The following is a 17,419-nucleotide window of genomic DNA, read 5'->3' on the forward strand; positions in this document are numbered from 1 at the left end:
TAATCCCTACCCCCACGACAAGTCTGCTGCTGGAGAACAAACCCCCAGCTTCGAAACTGGCTTCAAGCTCATTTAATAAACCGGAGGCAATCAGTTAACAAAGTTTAGAAGAACGTAGAAATTCAGGTGTTAGAATGGCCAAGATTTTGCACGTGAAGCAAAATCATTCTCTGTTTCCCTTTATCTAATGGGGGTGGTTTGGGAGGAAATGTGTAGCTCAATATTATTATGAGGGCCTATAAAGACACCCAATTGGAAAGGGGAAAGAAAATATAAATATAGTAAGTAAAATATTTAATTTAGTCAAAAGCATAGAGTATATTTGTTTAAAAACATATATGCCACACATTCCTTTTCTTTTCTTTTTTTCCCCTTTAATCAATCAATCAGTGATAATTTGACCCTGGCTTCCAACATGGCAGATGGAACAGGGCCACGGTGGGAGGGGCAGGGTTCATATATTCCCATCCCTGACAGGGTGTGGATGGGAACTCACCTGGCCAGCTGTTTGCAGCATCTCTGACAGCAAGAAGGTAAATGCTGGTATTGCCCGATACCATTCTTAACGATGAGCCCTGCGCTGGAAAATCATTTTAAATAATAGAAACCCAAAGTAGATTGGATTGAAAGCAAAAGCTATGCTGTTTTTATTTAGTCAAATGCCTTTGGAAAATGAGTGATTCGTTTTATGATGTTTTGAATTTTTTGTAACTGTGGCAATTTTTTTTTTTGTAAACGTGACAGTAGTATCTGTTACCTCCCTCAGCTTCCAGTGCCTGGTCAGCTGTTAGAGATGTCAGATTTCTTAAAAATGTGGATGTTTGAAAAGATTTTTAAAATCTTTACATAGTTGGAAGATTGTATGTTTCTACTAATTTCTGAAAGATAAGATGGTATAACAATTAGAATGTCTATTTAAAAATTTTTTAAAGTTCTTTTTTTAAAGATTTTATTTATTTATCATTAGAGGGGAAGGGAAGGAGAGAGGGAGAGAAATATCAATGTATGGTTGCCTCTCGTGTGTCCCCTGCTGGGAACTGGCCTGCAACCCAGGCATGTGCCCTGACTCGGAACTGAACTGCGATCATTTGGTTTGCAGGCCCCCGCTCAATCCACTGAGCGACACCAGCCAGGGCAGAATGTCTGTATTTTAGATAATGTGAGTTTACATTTCTTTTGGCAACATAAGATGGAAATGCTTTGCTTGCCTCTTTCACAAGCATATCTCTGTTTTTAGATATTGGGTATCATTTAGTTAGTTATAACCAGGTTTGGAAATCAGTTCCAGCAGAATAGCATCTACTTGTGTGAAGTTGAAAGTTTATTCTCAGATTATTAATAGCCTTGTAAAAATTATGGAAATTGTAGGGCATGAAATATTTTGGGGATATATTTTTTCCTACTATATTGAAGAGAACAGTTACTCTTGGAATAGTGTGGATTGTTAGAAAATCTATCTAGTCTAAATTTTTATGTTGTCCCAATAAAGGAAACCATATTTTAGTAACTACATTATTTCTAATAGAGTAGAAAATTGATCCAAAGTTGATTCTACTGTGTAACAGCTCTGTTCATTATCACTCCCTGCAGAATAAAGTTAATACAAAATAGAAATTATCATCTATTATTTCAAATATTAGAATTATTTACAACAAAAGAGGCAGGTGATAGCAAACAAATCCATAAATATTTATTAATGCTCTTGCGTGCTACTGCTTATATTTACTAATGGGATACAAAGATGAATAAAAATCATCTGCTATCAAAAGGATTATGTTTTAGAAGGAATGACAGAAATGTCAAATCAATCACCTTATAAACAGAGTGATAAGGGGCACAGTAATACAAATATTGTCTTTCATATACAGACAAATGAGCATATCTATGAATATATACACTATGACAGCAAGGTGAGAAGGCCCATGAAAAAATAAAGGCAGTAGGTTCGTCAATATTGCGAAAGCAAAATTCAAATGTATTGTACCGGTGGCAGACCTCATTCTTTATATTTGGCCATCGGTACAACAAATTTACATTTGAGAATCAAAATCCTCCTTTCACTTTTTTAGAGGTTAAATGATAAATCATTTGGAAATATTACAGGCAAAATATAACGTTTTTATTGCTATCAAAGTATTTTACTTCTTTTTTTTCTGAATAAAATTATTCCTCAGCGTCTCCCTCTGTAGTTGCGGTGGGTGGGAGGTGATGCCGGGGACTGTGGACATGAATTATGGGGGGGTGTGGCTCTCCAGGGCACCGTGCTGTGGCCCAGGATGGCAGCGTCCTGCAGGGGGGGACGGCGGCTGGAAAATCAGACCCAGATGACTGATTTGCACACCAGCTGTGCCATTTCATGGTTGGGTGTAGAATGAGGCTAATTTCTGACTTATGGGATTGTTTGAAAATTGGAGACAGTATTTGCGAGGTGGCAGGAACGTTGTAGGCTCAGGGTAAATGGTCACTATTATTACAAAGTCATTTATAATTGGGTTTCGTGGATTCCTTGAGCTAAATAGATTTCTGAGGGACCTTACTGTTTTAAAAGGTTATTTCAAGTCTGTTTGAAAATGGTGATTACTGAGTTTTTGTATACAAGTTTTTCAAGTTGTAGCCCTATTAAGAGAGCCTACATCAGCAATCAGAGTTCAGACATAGTCAAATAGTGATTTCTTTGTTTGAAGGATGTTTTCCAGTGTAGATGTAAAGACATATGCAGCATGTTTTTAAAATTCCCTCAGGTTATGTTTTTGAATCACGTTTGAAAGATTAAAGACATCTATTAAAGTGGGAAGATGTTGAAACCAATATACACCATTCAGTTTAAGGCAGTAACTATTTTTTAATGCTTGCTCTGTGCCATCTGTCTGCTGATAAAAACACAAATAAGGGGCCTACATTTCCACCTTGGAAATACACAACATCCAAAAGCAAAAAGACAAGAGGAAAAAATATTTTATGTGAGAGGGATAGGTTCAGAGTGAGATCTAACATAAGATTGTGTTGACCCTTCTGGAATTGATTTTTGGGGTCAGGTGCAAGGGCTATTCTGGGAAAGTCATTCCCTTACCTTGGTTCTGTAGTACCTATGGTTCTACACTGTCAAGAGAAGGTGCTACACCTAATGACTTCCAAACCCTGAGCACCTTTCAAAAACTTGTTGTCTCCTGGACAATGTCAAGGACTAACTAAAGTGCCTCAAATCCTATAGGTTTCACAGGGAATGAATCCAAAGGTGAGAATTTTATCAAAGGACATGACCTGTGACAATTTGAAGGACATATATTCTGTCTCAGAACATTCGGGGAGATGCAGACACCTTTCTGAAGTAGAATCAGCAGAAGGGTTTCTTGGCTGGAACTTGACCGTGGGGACATGGTATCCTGAGATTTTATTTTACCCGAATAAAGGAAGTTCTCCCATGAACTGGGCAGAGCTTTACCATGTGTGACACCCCCTCACCCCAAAGATGTGTTTAAGTCCTAATCCCTAGTAATGGTGAATGTGATCTTATTTGGAAATAGGGTCTTGGTAGATACAGTCAGGTTAAGATGAGGTCAAACTACTGGATTAGAGTGGGCTTTAACCCAATGACTAGTGTGCTCACAGGAAAAGGGATGGTTGGGTGCACACACAGAAGACATGGGGGAGAACACATGTGAAAATGGAAGCAAAGATGATGCCTCTACAAGCCAAGGAGTGCCTGGCAACCACCAGAAGCTGGGAGAGAGCCATGAAACATTTTCCTCATGAGCCTCCTGAATAAACCAATCCCACCAACGCCTTGGTTTTGAACACCTGGCTTCCGTAACTGAGGGAAAAATAAATTCCTGTTGTTTAAGCCACCTGGTTCATGGTAATTTGTTAAGGCAGCCTGAGCAAACTAATTCACACCACCGATGGAAATAGATTCCTCTCTGCATTATTATCAAAATCATTATCTATACACCAGGATGACAAAGACTTGACTTCCCAGGTTTTAATAACATACTGAATAACTGTTTGTGGTTATATCTTGGGTATTTAAAATGAGATTTATTTACCTGTTTTCCTCTGATTACCATTTTCTCTCTCTTGTTATTTGTTCTAGACCATCATCAGTTACACAATGGATTGTCTCATTGCAGCAAACTCCAAATTTTGCTTTGACTTTTTTCAAGAGATAAGCAAAAGTGATGGTTCTAAAAACATCTTCTTCTGTCCTCTGAGCCTCTCAGCTGCCCTTGGCATGGTCCGTTTGGGGGCCAGAAGTGACAGTGCACATCAGATTGACCAGGTGCAGATACGGTAACCCCAGGTCCACCCTCCAAGCCGGACCCTAATCCCTGTGTGTAGAATGAATAAATGGATGGAAGTGACAAGAGCAACTCCCCCTTAAGCTACAGGCTCCCGAGGGTGGTCTTACACTTCCCCAGATCTAGCGCATGGCACAGGGGTCATCTCCGAACCCAGCTGCTGTCTCTAATACAGAGGAGTGACTTCTTGGATTAAGGCAGCATGCGTTTAGGGTTATTCTACTTTCTTGATTTACTTTGTTTTTGGTATATTATTCCTTTAGCAAAACTGAGCTTTAGACTGTAATTGGCATCCTCCAGATCAGGTTTGAGACATATTTTTCTCCAGGCACTGGGAGAAAACCTACCCTGAGCAGGGGTGGATGCCTTACTGGCCTGAGGCTCTGGATAACGCATCTCCTGGTGTCCTAACTCTGTTGATGTGAAGGCCTAGATCGGCACTGTCAGATATGTGTAGGATTTGGTCCACGTGATTTAAAACTCTTCAGCAGCCATATTAGGAAAGTAAAAAAAAGTAGGTGAGACTCATTTTAATAATCTATTTTATTTAACTCAATATATCCAAAATATTATCAGATCAACATTACAGGAGATGTTTCACATTCTTTCTTTTTCATGTTAAGTCTTCAAAATCTGATGTGTATTTTTGAAGTGAGTACACACTGGCTCAGTGACCACACGTGGCTCAGGGACCCCGGACGGCCCTTCAGGCTGGTCACAGTGGTGCTTACATGTCCCAAGCAGGTGGGGGTGGTGCTCCGTTGGCCTCTCCTCCATCGCACCTCACAACCCAAGTCAGAAGAAATACCCACTTTCCTTTCAACTGTGGCTGATTGTTTTGTTTGACCGGAGGTCTCGGTGGTTGTCACAGTGTTAAAACGTCCCCGAAGCTCTCCAGACTTCGTGCTGTTCATGTTGTCTGAGACACCCTGTGCCATCCTCACGCAGGTCCTCCACTTCAACGAGGTTTCCCAGAGTGAAGGCGAAGCGGGGGACCCCTGTCTGAAAGACCAGGAGCGGGAGGTACTGGCCCACAGCTCTCCGGAGGGGTCGAAAGGAGCTGCTCCGCAGGTGAGCCGCGTCAGCCCCTGCCCTGGTCCTCACAGACTGCTCACGCTGGCTGTCCTCTGGGTGCCGAGGGGCGCTTGCTCCTGGCTGTCATCCACTGCTCTGACGACAGCAATTACCCCGGGTGGCCCACAGTTCCTTTCTGTTTATGTGCCTTATTTGTTCTTGGTTGTACGCTACTTCCCTCATGAGTAGGGTCCAGCGGCTTCTGTTCATGGTAAAGAAGCTTAGCTCCAAGCCCCATTATGCACCTGCTTTTTCCAGGCCTGGCTGAGGATGAAAGGCAGGGGTTGGTGGGCATCACCGGCGGGATTCCTACCATCTCCCCTCCACTTTTGCCTGTTATATTTCTTGCTGAAATCTGTACTGACACGCACACCTTTTATTGGTTGTCTCATACCAGGGACAGGAATGCTATTCTCCAGGTTATTAATCCCTCAGACTTAAAAAGTTGAAGAGGAAGGTGGAGAGAAGATGGTTTCTTCCTTGCATCTTTTGAATGCGGAGAAAAAATGGGGTGTAGGGACCTGAAGCAGGAGGCGCCTGGCCCAGCCCTGCAGACCCAGTGCTCACGGAGGACCTCCCACCAGGACCTCCGGCTCTCTCCCTTCTTCTCTCCTCATCTTGTCCCTCACGTGGTAACAAAGCCAAAAGACAATGTGCTTTTAGCTGATTAAGATCACAGTTTGTTTCTTCTTTTGTTAGGCGGGGTCTTCTGAGGATGAAAGTGTGCGTCTCAGTTACTGCTTTGGGCAGCTTCTCTCCAGATTAGATAGAATCAAAGCTGCTTACACCCTGAGCATCGCGAACCGGCTCTACGGAGAGCAGGAATTTCCAATCTGTCCGGTGAGTTGGGCAAGAACGACCTTTTGAGGTCTCCGGGACGTACGGGGCGAAAATCACAGGCCAGCCCCAACGCGGACACTTGGACAGCACACGTGCCGCAGGCTGGTGGGAGGCCCAGGACTCACCTCTTGGCCCACACCTTCTGGGGCCCTCCTCCCAGTTTCCAACTGGAACAGTTCACGAGGCTTCTTGTGAGTGGAAAGAGGGGCACGTGACTCACGGCCTTCAGCGTGTGTGTGGGTTTGGTAATGCTATTCTCTGCTGTGACCTCTTTCCCAGTCAAGGGACCTGGTAGAGGGACTTGGTAGCCCCCCTTTCAGTTGCTCCCCCCCCCCCCCCCCCCCGCCCCGAGAAATGGCACTCCCTTAAGAAGTGGGCTAGTGTAGGAGGAGGAGACTGGATTTGGAGCCAAAGGCAGATTTGTCTCTGCGGCCACAGCGCTTTGTCGCCCGAGCAAGCTTCCTCCGAATCCGGGCTTCAGTCTCCTCTGTCACCACTAGAAGGAGCCACATCCATGGCAGTGACCTGGAGGGGCGTGGCAACGGCGCAGGCGCGCACAGCTGGTTGGGGCTGGCCTGGTAAGGCACGGGGCCCCTGCTTTGACCGAGATAACCAGTTTTCTTACGATGGAAGTGCGATTTTTTACATGCTGTTCTTTGAAAACTGGCTTTACTGAGATGGAAATGCACGTATCATACAATTCACTTAGTAAAAATGTACACATCAATGGTTTGGGCATACCCCATTATTAATTTTTGACAAAATTTTATAATATCTATAATATACACATGTCTACTTTAACTATGTTTAAATCTACAACTCAGTGGCATTAATTACATTCACAGCGTTGAGTCATCGTCTTCGTATTTCTAAAACTTTTTGTCCCCTCAGTCAGAAACTCTGTAACCACTAAACAGTTTTAATTTTTTTAAATAGAAACTATTTAGAGTTAAGTCATCAAGTTCCTTGATCTGTATCTTGCGCGCGACGACACCTGGTAGGGAGGCCATGTGCCATTATAACTCTGGACCGGCCCATAATAAGCTTTCTATACGCTTGGCTGTCACCATAGCAACCACAGAGATTCTGGCTAAGTGGACTGGGGGGTAGACAGAGGCCGACGTGCATCCGGTGTGAACGACGAGGCACATGACTGCTCGACTGCCAACTGTTAGCATAAATAGAGGCTTCTGTCCTTCGATTTATTTTCCTTTTATTCTAATTTGACAGGAGTACTCAGATGGTGTGGTTCAATTTTATCACACAACCATCGAAAGTGTTGACTTCCGGAAAGACACTGAGAAGTCCAGACAAGAGATTAACTTCTGGGTGGAGTCTCAGTCCCAAGGTAAGAAAGCCCCGATGCACTGTCCGCGGCCTGGCTTTCCATCTCACAGCGGAAGGGTCAGCCCCGCTTTCAGGTTCCTTGACTGTCAGGGACCAGACGCCCCCCTGTGCTTCAGGTCCGATAACTGGGTCCAGCGCTTCTTGTGCACCTTTCAAACAGTTAAAATGCTTAGTTACGACAGTCACCGATTGTCACTCTCTATTCCATCGTATAGGTGACATACCTTTCGGCCAAGCACCATGCCCATCAGGACGTTAACTATATCCATTTCTTTTGAAGGGTCAATAAAGAGCTTGTGAGGAGAATCTAGTTATTCAGAGGGACATGGAAATAATAAAAGCTGCATTTGTATCAACTTTTCACTAGAAACACAGGTGTTCTGAGTGAAGGGGGATTTACCATAGGGATGAGCGGTGAAAACTTGAGTTCACTATAAATGCAATTATTTTTAAATATGAAACTCCCCTTCCAACTTTATCCAGCTCCCAGCAAAATGGAAGTCTCTTAAATGGACTGTGTGAACAGGAGCAACACCCCTCCTCCCCCGGTCACGTGTCTCAATGAAATAAAATCGGCCTCCCTGCTTGACTTGCTTGCAGCCCCGCCCATCAAACACTCTTGCCGGGCTACCGAAGAACTCAGCCATGACCCCTCTGAGCACTGAACTTCATCTACCCTCTACTCTTCATTGTCCTCTTTCTAATGTTTTCTTCAGTGTCTCACTTTCGTGGTTGTTCCAAAAAAGACATAAATTGTGCTACATCAGAATAGTATCAATCTCTATATGTTGCCTATCTCTTGCCTCTGAACTTAACTTGGGGAAGTACAGGGTCTTCACTGCTGTGATGTTTGCATTAAAAACCAAAATAGAAACTGCAGGAAACTGGGGCTGACAGTGGCTAAATTAGTTAAATGATCTTGGGGTTGATGAGCTTTCTGGTTCTCAGGAGCCACATCTGTACAATGATGGAGCAAGATGTTTCCCTTCCATAAAATGCCATAATTTGTGTTTTCTTTAGTAAATGGAACCTGTAACTTCATGCTCTGGATAGTTCCTTCTAGTAGGTTCTGTTTCTTGTTTCAATATTTCTGATGCTGCTCATGCTTTCATTAGAGTTTAGTATGTCATTTTGAGAGCATGATCACTTCCATTTTTTGAGCCACGCCAAGGTTTTCAGCACTGAAAACATAGAATCAATAACTCATCTTTCCTCTAAAATACCCACTTACATTGGGATTGGTCTCTCTGTCACATTAGAAATACTTGGGACCCCATCTCCTGGACTTAGAATAACTAGCATACAACAAAAATAACTTAGCACGCTTAGAAACTATTCTTTAATTGAGGCGTAGGGAGCTTTAAATCTACAATATGTTTCAGTGTCTTATGTTTACTGATAATTAATACATAAAGTCACATTGTCTTAGTGAGAACCCACACAAGTATAAAAGTTTTCAGAATGGATTCACACGGTGAACAAAGAACAAAAGGAAGCCAGAGGAGGTTGAAGACAGGGAGCATGTCTTTTAAAAGACATCTCTGATCGTGGACTGGAGGACAGATTGGAGGTGGACAGGACTGGATGGATGTGGGTGCCAATGGCAGAGTGAGAGCAACACTGCAGAAGACTTGGAGGGAGGTGCTGGTGGCTTGGACCACGTGGTGGTCATGGCAATGGTGAGAGGTGGATGGGTGTGAGAGATATTAAGGGGTAGACCAGAAGGATTTTACCAAATGCTTGTACAGAGGATGGATTGTTTAATGAGAGTCCAAGAGTCATCAGGAATGACCCATAGCAATTTAACATGAAATCTTAATTTTTTTAAATGAAAAGCAGCTTTGACCAATGTGGCTCAGTTGGTTGGGTATCATCCCACAAAACTAAAGGTCACTGGTTCGATGCCTGGTCTGGGCACATGCCTGGGTTGCAGGTTTGGTCCCCATTTAGAGCCTGTACGAGAGGCAACCAATTAATGTTTTTCTCTCACATCAATCTCTCTCTCTCTCTCTTCCTTGCCCTCTCTCTAAAAATAAAAAAAAAACCAAACAAAATAAAATCTAAAATGAAAAGCAGAGAGAGTCTCTGAGTGCAAATAAAGAAATCACCTCTCTGACACGCCATTCAGTTCTGCTTACAACAGAGGTCAAAGGTTTAATGTACTTTTTCAAGTGAAGATTCTCCTGCCTGGGGAGATGCCCTATCTCCTGTCTTCCTAACACTGGCTTTGTGCTGGGCTGCCCTTGCCTGGCCTTTCCTTGGGGGACATACCCAAACTCCAAAATTATGCCTCCTCACTTCTTTCCCATGCCACAAAAACTCCATGCCTTCGGGGTTGCACTCAGTTGTCAAGAGGAAAGCCGGTTCACTAAAAAACTTTATATTAAGGTACAACTATCTAGTTTCTTCTTAGTTAACTCCCCCAGAGTAGATGATGACAAAATAAGGTGTTAGTATGAGATTTAAGTGGAAATCTTTTTGAGGTGGAAGGGTTTTCTCATCTTAAGACCTAGGCATGCATTCAAGTAATGGCATTGATGATTTGGTGTTTGGAGGCAGAAAAGGATGCGTGCTGAAAATGAACCATTGCCAGCTAGCCGCGGGCTCGCCCAGTCTGCCTTAGGGAGGGGTTACTGTGGAAGGAGCCCAGAGCTGAGCCAGGAGTGGAAAGGAAGGTTCCAGGATGGATCTCATCCAGCTTTCCTGCTTTGTGGCTGTGTGGCCTCATCTCTCAGGGGCTGTCGTTTCTCCTCTGATAAAGAAGAGATAATAATATCTCTTTTTCATTATTGATGTTGGATGGAATGAGAGAGGGCATGGGAAAGTCCTTGTAAAATAGGTTTTATATCATTGCCTTGTGTTTTTAGAAGCAGTTTTGTTTATATGTAAGCATATGTATGCTGCTCTGATGAGTGTGTGGGACAGAAAGTTTACACAATAGTCCTTTTTCTCCAGGACGTTATAATGTGATCAGGTGGCAGGATCGCTACTTTGAAGGATAAATCAGGGCATACGGCAGCTGAAGCCAAGCTCCACTCATAGTGATAGGGAGAAAGTCCCTCAGCGACTGGTCTCTGAATTGGATCCCTCCCCCTCCCCGGCTCCCAACCTAACCTCCACCCCTACCCCACCTAGGACTCTGGGTGGTTTACTTTTCTGGGGTTAGCTCTTGAATGAGACACTCTCTAGCTCTGGGGATGTTAAGCTGCATGAAAAAAATCTGTCTACATAAATACTTTTGGTGCAATTCATATTCAAGGTATTCTCTGGAAAAACAATTTTCTTAGGTAAAATCAAGGACCTCTTCAGCAAGGACACCATTAACAACTCAACTGTGCTTGTGCTGGTGAATGCCGTGTACTTCAAGGCCAAGTGGGAGAAATACTTTGAAAGTGAGAGCACGGTTGACGCGTCTTTCTCGCTGAACAAGGTACCATGTCAGACCACGTGGCTTCCTAGATGGTCCCCTTGCGGTTTCCATTGAGAACGGTTTGCTGTTTGTACCTGCAAATCTAAGACTTAAGCCTCTGGGTGGCAGCTTACACTGGTGACAAGAACACTTTTGCTATTACCAAAAATCAGTGTCTGAAGTTTATTGAGCATTTGTGCGCCAGGCATTACATGGAGCATTTTCTGTTTTGTTATTTCATTTGTTCCCTAAAATCACATTATGAAAATGGGTGTTATTATTATTACTCCCACTTAGGAGCCGAGGGGAAAAAATGCGAAGGTGAAGTTACCTAGCTAAATCCATGCATTAGGATTCACATCTGTGTGGGCCTAAAAATACCCATGTTCTAAGCCTCCAGGCTGCAGAATAGAAAGAAAGGGAGGCGTCAGTCCCCAGGGTAGCACTTGGCAGCTGTGTCATTCATTCTCAAGGGCTCCATGTCCTCATCTGTAGACTGATGGTTCCCCCCCCCCCCCTGTGAGGTTATTAGGAGGTTTAAGAAGTCTAGGGCTGTGCCCTTTCCTCAGATGGAAGTCTGTGTTGTCATTTACTGTGTAGATAGATGATCATTTAACCAAGGGTCCTGTTGGTCCTGTGGTGTGGGGATTTGGTCCAACGGGGGCAGGAGTCGCATGAGGCCATCAGGTCGGGGTAGCTGAGGAATAAAAGACAGAGAGAGAGCTGCAGGGCTTACTTCTGGCAACTAGGCTGTGGGTAGGCGCCAGGACAGAAAATCTACCAACAAATGGTCCTGAGAACTGAGGAACCATTAAAACCACAGGAAGAGGAGGTGTTGGCAAAGTAAGGGCCAGCTGACCAACAGGCACATGACTCATAGGCTGGGTCACTGGTGTGGCTCAGAACATCTGGTGAAGGCCCTGCTCATCTTAAGGGACCTTTGTTTTCAGGGAGGTCAAGGACCAGGTGAGTTTGTGAGCTTATTGTGGCAGTCCTGTGACTTTCTTCCTTGTTCGCTACAGAATGAAAAGAAGACCGTGAAGATGATGAACCAAAAGGGTGTCTTTAGAGTGGGCTTCATCGAGGAGGTGAGGGCACAGATCCTTGAAATGCAGTACATCCAAGGCAAGCTCAGCATGTTCGTCATCCTGCCGTCTCCCTCTGAGGATAACCTGGCGGGCCTACAGGAGGTAAGCCTTCATTTTCCTGTCTCTCCAGCAGGTCTCATTACAGATCTTTGGAGAGAGCGCCATCTACCACCTACCCTCCTGAGGCAGGGAGGTGCTCGAGCAGTCAGAGCTCAGCAAAAAATACACGAGACTCTGAATCCGATGACCTAGTTACTCCTCATTTGCTAGAAAAGGACAAATGCCAGGCCTGGAGGCCAAGGCTTTCCACTCTAATCTCACTGCATTCCGTATGGATGAGGAGTGACTTGGAAATTGCTATAGATGAAAGAGCTTTTCCTTCCCCTTGAACATCCTGACTGCTGGCCTCCTATGCAGACTGTAGGTCAGTTAAAGACTGTAGCTGAATCCTGCTTCAGGGTGTTTGTGCCTTGAAGGCAGTGGAGGTTCTGATGCTAGAATAGATTCTGTGATGTGGGAATTAATGAAGGCTGTGGAAGCTCAGCTACATGTCCTGTGGGGTGAAGAGAGAGAGAGAGAGAGAGAGAGGCAGAGGGAGAAAGTGAGAGAGAGAAATGCTGGATAGTAATTACAGTAATAACCATTATCCAAAATTTATCATGTGCCTTCACTAGGTTAAGTACTTTAACCACATTATTTCGTTTAACCCTCGAAGAGCCTAATGGTCTTATCTTTGTTTTGTAGAAGAGATTAAACTTCCAATGTCAAGGCTTGGTCATGCTCACCCAGCTTAATCAGCTGAGCTTTGCTGAGCTTTGAACACTAGTCTGTCAGACCCCAAAGAACACTGGAAGTCAAATTTTCCTGCAACTCCTATAGAGAAAAGAAGTTTGCTTGGAGGGGATTTAAATGAAGTCAGAGTAGGTTGAGGGGTAGGAAAAAAACTTGAAAGTTGTTACTAACTGTTGATGTACTCTCAGGCCCTGAGAAGTAATTGGGGCTTTCTTTGCAGGCTGATAATCTGACCCTCAACCATTCTTTTATTCCTCTTGCAGCTTGAAAGGAATATCACCTATGAAAAAATAGTGGCCTGGAGCAGCTCCGAAAATATGTCAGAAAAAAGAGTAGCTGTCTCCTTTCCCCAGTTCACCCTGGAAGACAGCTACGATCTCAATTCTATTCTCCAAAACATGGGCATCACAGATGTCTTCGATGAAAAGAAGGCTGATCTTACTGGAATCTCTCCAAACCCCAGGTTGTACCTGTCTAAGGTCGTCCATAAGACCTTCGTGGAGGTGGATGAAAATGGCACCCAGGCCGTCGGAGCCAGTGGGGCTGTTGGCAGCGTAATGTCTTCACCGTCCTGGGAGACCTTTAACGCCAATCGCCCTTTTCTCTTTTTCATCAGACACAACAAAACCCAAACCATTCTCTTCTATGGCAGGTTCTGCTCCCCTTGAAAGGAACACACTGTCTAGTTCCGGGGAGCTGGAAGAACATGGCAGTGCACTCTGCCCCTGGCCCAACGTGGCCTGTTGTGCTTTTGCTACTATCTAAAGCTGGTGGAATTTCATCACAGCACCACGCTCCCTTCCTCCAGCCACTGGCCTGGGCTTTATCCTGCTCTTTTTCTCACCCTGTAGCTGATTTTCATCTAAGTCCATTAGCATCAAAGGGTCCTTGCTCCTTCCCTCCCTCACCTCTCACCACACTGAACTTTCAAGCATATAAAAAAAGTTCACCCTCTGTGACCTGAAGGTCAACATTGTCATCAGTGATACTGACTTTAAGTCACCTACCTCCTCATGAGGGAACTCTGAAAGTTCAAATCATTAGACCACTTCTAGGAGATGGCAAACTCAGAGAGCACTTTAACACGGGTGGCAAGAGAGAATGTTTAAACTGAATGTGTTTTGGAAATGGGGCTCTGTTTCTATGGCAGTTAAAATTGTGGTGCAGAGTCCCAGTTGGTGTAGCGTCCCAGCTGGTGTAGCTCAGTGGATTGAGCACAGGCCTGTGAAGCAAAGGGTCGCCAGTTCAATTCACAGTCAGGGCACATGCCTGGGTTGCAGGCCAGTTCCCAGCAGGGGACACATGAAAGGCAACCACGCACTGACGTTTCTCTCCCACTCTTTCTCCTTCCCTTCCCGTCTCTCTAAAAATAAATAAATAAAATATTTTAAAAAGTTGTAGTGTGTCACTGGGCAAGATGTGTCTTCCTCTTCTATCTTCTACTGCCTGAAAGATGCCCTGTAAGGGGCTTCTCCCTCGGGAGGAAGCAGGGGATGGGGGTGGATTTCAGTGAGAGCTCAAAGGTGTAAAACTGCACCAACCAGCACCCATTTTGCACAGAGAATATTTCCTGTGCATTTGGCCATGTTTGGGTTTGTATATTCATCTAATTTCTTTGTTTGGAGCATCAGAGTCAGGCCAGAGGCGGAGAAACTCACTGTAACCCTCCAGCAGAGCTACACTCGATTGGGAGCTCTTGATTCCTTGACCTATTCCCACTGGCAGGACTGACCCTTCAATAAGACAGGCAGAGGCGCTGCTGTAACTGCTAGAAAACCAGCCAGAGCGTGAAACTCCGGGGAGAGAACTCCATGTTTAGCTCAGTTTCCTCCTTCCAGCGATGTTGCAGGACAAGCACAGCAAAGGAGATGTCAAACTAGTTGATTCATTTATGCTGACAGGCCAATTCTTTAATTCCCAGGCTCTGGACATTCTGTTTTACCTCAACCCGAGTCCTCCTTATGATTCCATACACGATCTAATACATAACTCCCCTTCAGACTCCACCCACCCCTGCCAGTTTTTCCTGGAGCTGCCCAGAACACATGTGGTTTCATCCCTGATACTGTTTATTTCTCTTCACTACAGTGTCATTAACCTGTGGCACAGGACCTGTACCTGGGGCGGCAGGGGGAAGGAGTGTGTAGTTGTCTTAGTGGATTCCTTTGTTCCACAGCTGAGTGCCAACTTCATCCACGTTGCTCACACTGTATTCTTGTCTTCCCCAAGCCACTGTCTTGGTCTTTTCTTTTCTTCAATAAAATAACACGAAACTTATCCCATAGGTGCACACTTTTCACCAATGTATTCTCTATCCTTAATATTTAATTTAAATATTCTCATGTTCTAATACACCATTTCCCTTCTAAATAATGTTGTCCATAACATGCATCACACAGTGTTTTAGCTGGAGATGGGGAAGAGCGATTTAAGAAGCAACCAAATAAATGTACAACAGTGGGGCTTATAGAAACCTGCAGACCTCCTGTTGGCATAAGTTCTGAACACATCAGCCCATGTCCAAGGTTAATAAATGGGCAAACGGTATAGCATTATGAAAAAATAGTGTCCAATAAGGACCGGATACGTCATGGTACAGACAAAAGACGAGACTTCAGAAAAAGACCTATGGCAAGAATTAGAAGGTCAACAGGATTCAAAAAGCACAAATAGAAGGCAGGTGGCTGTGGAACTGGAAGGGAACTCCATGAAGATAAACTGTGGTAAGATGCGAGAGAATGGAACAAAATGTAAGGAGACTGGTAGGAAACTAAAACTGCAACAGCGGAATTTAAATAGAGTTTAGAGGTAATGAAGAAGCAAAACTGATACACTGGAAAATGTAATTAGTGATGAGCAGGGTGTGGTTGTCTTAGAATGTACAGGAAATAACAGGAGGGGTGTTGGTGTATCCAAAGAGAGAACAGAAAGTACACCCAAGAATTATGGTATTTCTGAGAAAGGAAGCAGAGTGATTGGCATGAAATCAATAATCAAAGATAGAATTGAAGAAAACTTCCTTCACTTGGATAGTAACCTGGTTACACTGATTTCCAAGAAAAATAGGCAGAGATGAACATCCTAAGAACCTTTAAAAATTAATTTTAAGAAGTTGAAAAAATAATTCTATTAGCATTTGAGCATAAAAGAAAATGTGCTTACAAAGGATAAATAATTGATAGGCCTCAGAACTTTGTGTTACATTTCTGAAGAAAATAAAACCTAGTGTAGAAGTTTGAGGAGAAAACACTTGATTAAACAATTTCCCACTGAGCCAATTTGTGAATGTAATGGAAAGTCCTTCTCTGGTGTATTTTTGCATGTGTGAGTGTGATATGTTTAACCCCACTGCCGAGCACGGGGCTGTAAAGATCACAGGGACTGGGATTCAATTCTTGTTGCTTTGAGCAGAATCCAAAACTGTCAAAGATTCCCAAAAATTAGTAAGGAAATTCCACCAGAGGAAATATGATTTCAACCGACAACCAACGGAAGAAGGAAAACTTTTAATTTGACTTCTAATGATGTCCCCAAATAATTGGCAGCAGGGATGCTTCCCTTTAGCAATAATTTTTTTTCTTTTTTTACATTTGGTCCAGGCATGTGGTGAGTTTCAGTATCCAGAATATGGTTCCAGCTTTGAAATCATTGAATTGGAACATAATACCTCATATTTATTGCATACTTCTCATACTTATTGTGAACTGGTATTGATGGAAGACCTTGCTATAAATCAGCCTATTTGATTCTCTCAGTCACTCTGAGAGGTAATTAGTCACATTTAACAGATGAGGAAACCGAGGCACAGAGAGATGAAGCCATTTGTGTGAGATCTCTCAGATGGCAAATGGTTGAACAAGGATTTGAACCAGGCTGTTTGACAGATATTATACCTTGGATTACCAACCATGGCTCTATCTATCCTTCCAAGTAGAAATAAAGAATACCAGAGGTCATTTATGTCCACTTCTTTATTTTGCATGTGTGAACTTTGAGCAAAAAGGAAAATTTACTTATAAAGGGTAAGCTGTGTCAGGGTCCCCCAAGATAAAGTTTTAGGTAGCCAATAGAATTGAGAGTGCAGGAGTTCTTTCAGTTTGGAAGTAGAAAATTCAGGAAGCAGGAGGAGGTATGAGGCAGGTTAACCATCACGAGGACAGGTTCGGGCAGCACTTCAGTGGGAGTAGCTAGGTCAGTAAGGTGTGCACCTTCCTCTCCCTGACTGACGCTGGGCGGCAACGACGAGGTCTTTGTCCCCAGGCGGGAGCAGTAGGTGTGCCTGCTTGAGTCACAGAAGCCTAGCAGGGCCCCAGGTGACTGCCATTACCCAGTGGGGCCAAGTTCCCACGTAGTGGTTATAAGCCACTGGTACCCTTGCCTGGAAGCACCGTGGGTCCTCCCACTCCTAAACTGCCCATGCAGGAGGTGGCAACCACAACACAGCATTCAGAGGCAGTCTAATGGGAATCTCGAAGACAGAGAAACGTATGACCCAGACTACCAAGTGTTGGAAGGAAACATTCAAAAGAAAGGAATCAGCCTCAACAGAGTTAATGGATCAAACAAGAGACAAT

At 43.9% G+C, this 17,419-nt stretch overlaps 1 protein-coding gene across 2 annotated transcripts; it reads left to right on the forward strand.

Moving 5' to 3' along the window:
* The first annotated feature begins 4,093 nt into the window (after window positions 1–4,093).
* On the forward strand, window positions 4,094–13,513 carry SERPINB12 (serpin family B member 12). Of its 2 annotated transcripts, none has more exons than XM_053664126.1 (7): window positions 4,094–4,276; window positions 5,244–5,375; window positions 6,069–6,209; window positions 7,440–7,557; window positions 10,844–10,986; window positions 11,988–12,155; window positions 13,109–13,513. In XM_053664126.1, the coding sequence occupies exons 1-7, from the start codon at window positions 4,109–4,111 to the stop codon at window positions 13,511–13,513; spliced, it is 1,275 nt and encodes a 424-aa protein (XP_053520101.1). In that variant the 5' UTR covers window positions 4,094–4,108. The 2 variants fall into 2 exon arrangements, with proteins under 2 accessions (XP_053520101.1, XP_053520100.1); XM_053664125.1 differs by having other exon boundaries at window positions 4,109–4,276; window positions 5,244–5,318.
* Window positions 13,514–17,419: the final 3,906 nt, after the last annotated feature.

This window comes from Artibeus jamaicensis, unplaced genomic scaffold, assembly GCF_021234435.1.
Source record: "Artibeus jamaicensis isolate MK-2021 breed Jamaican fruit bat unplaced genomic scaffold, CSHL_Jam_final contig_354, whole genome shotgun sequence".
Taxonomy (NCBI): domain Eukaryota; kingdom Metazoa; phylum Chordata; class Mammalia; order Chiroptera; family Phyllostomidae; genus Artibeus; species Artibeus jamaicensis.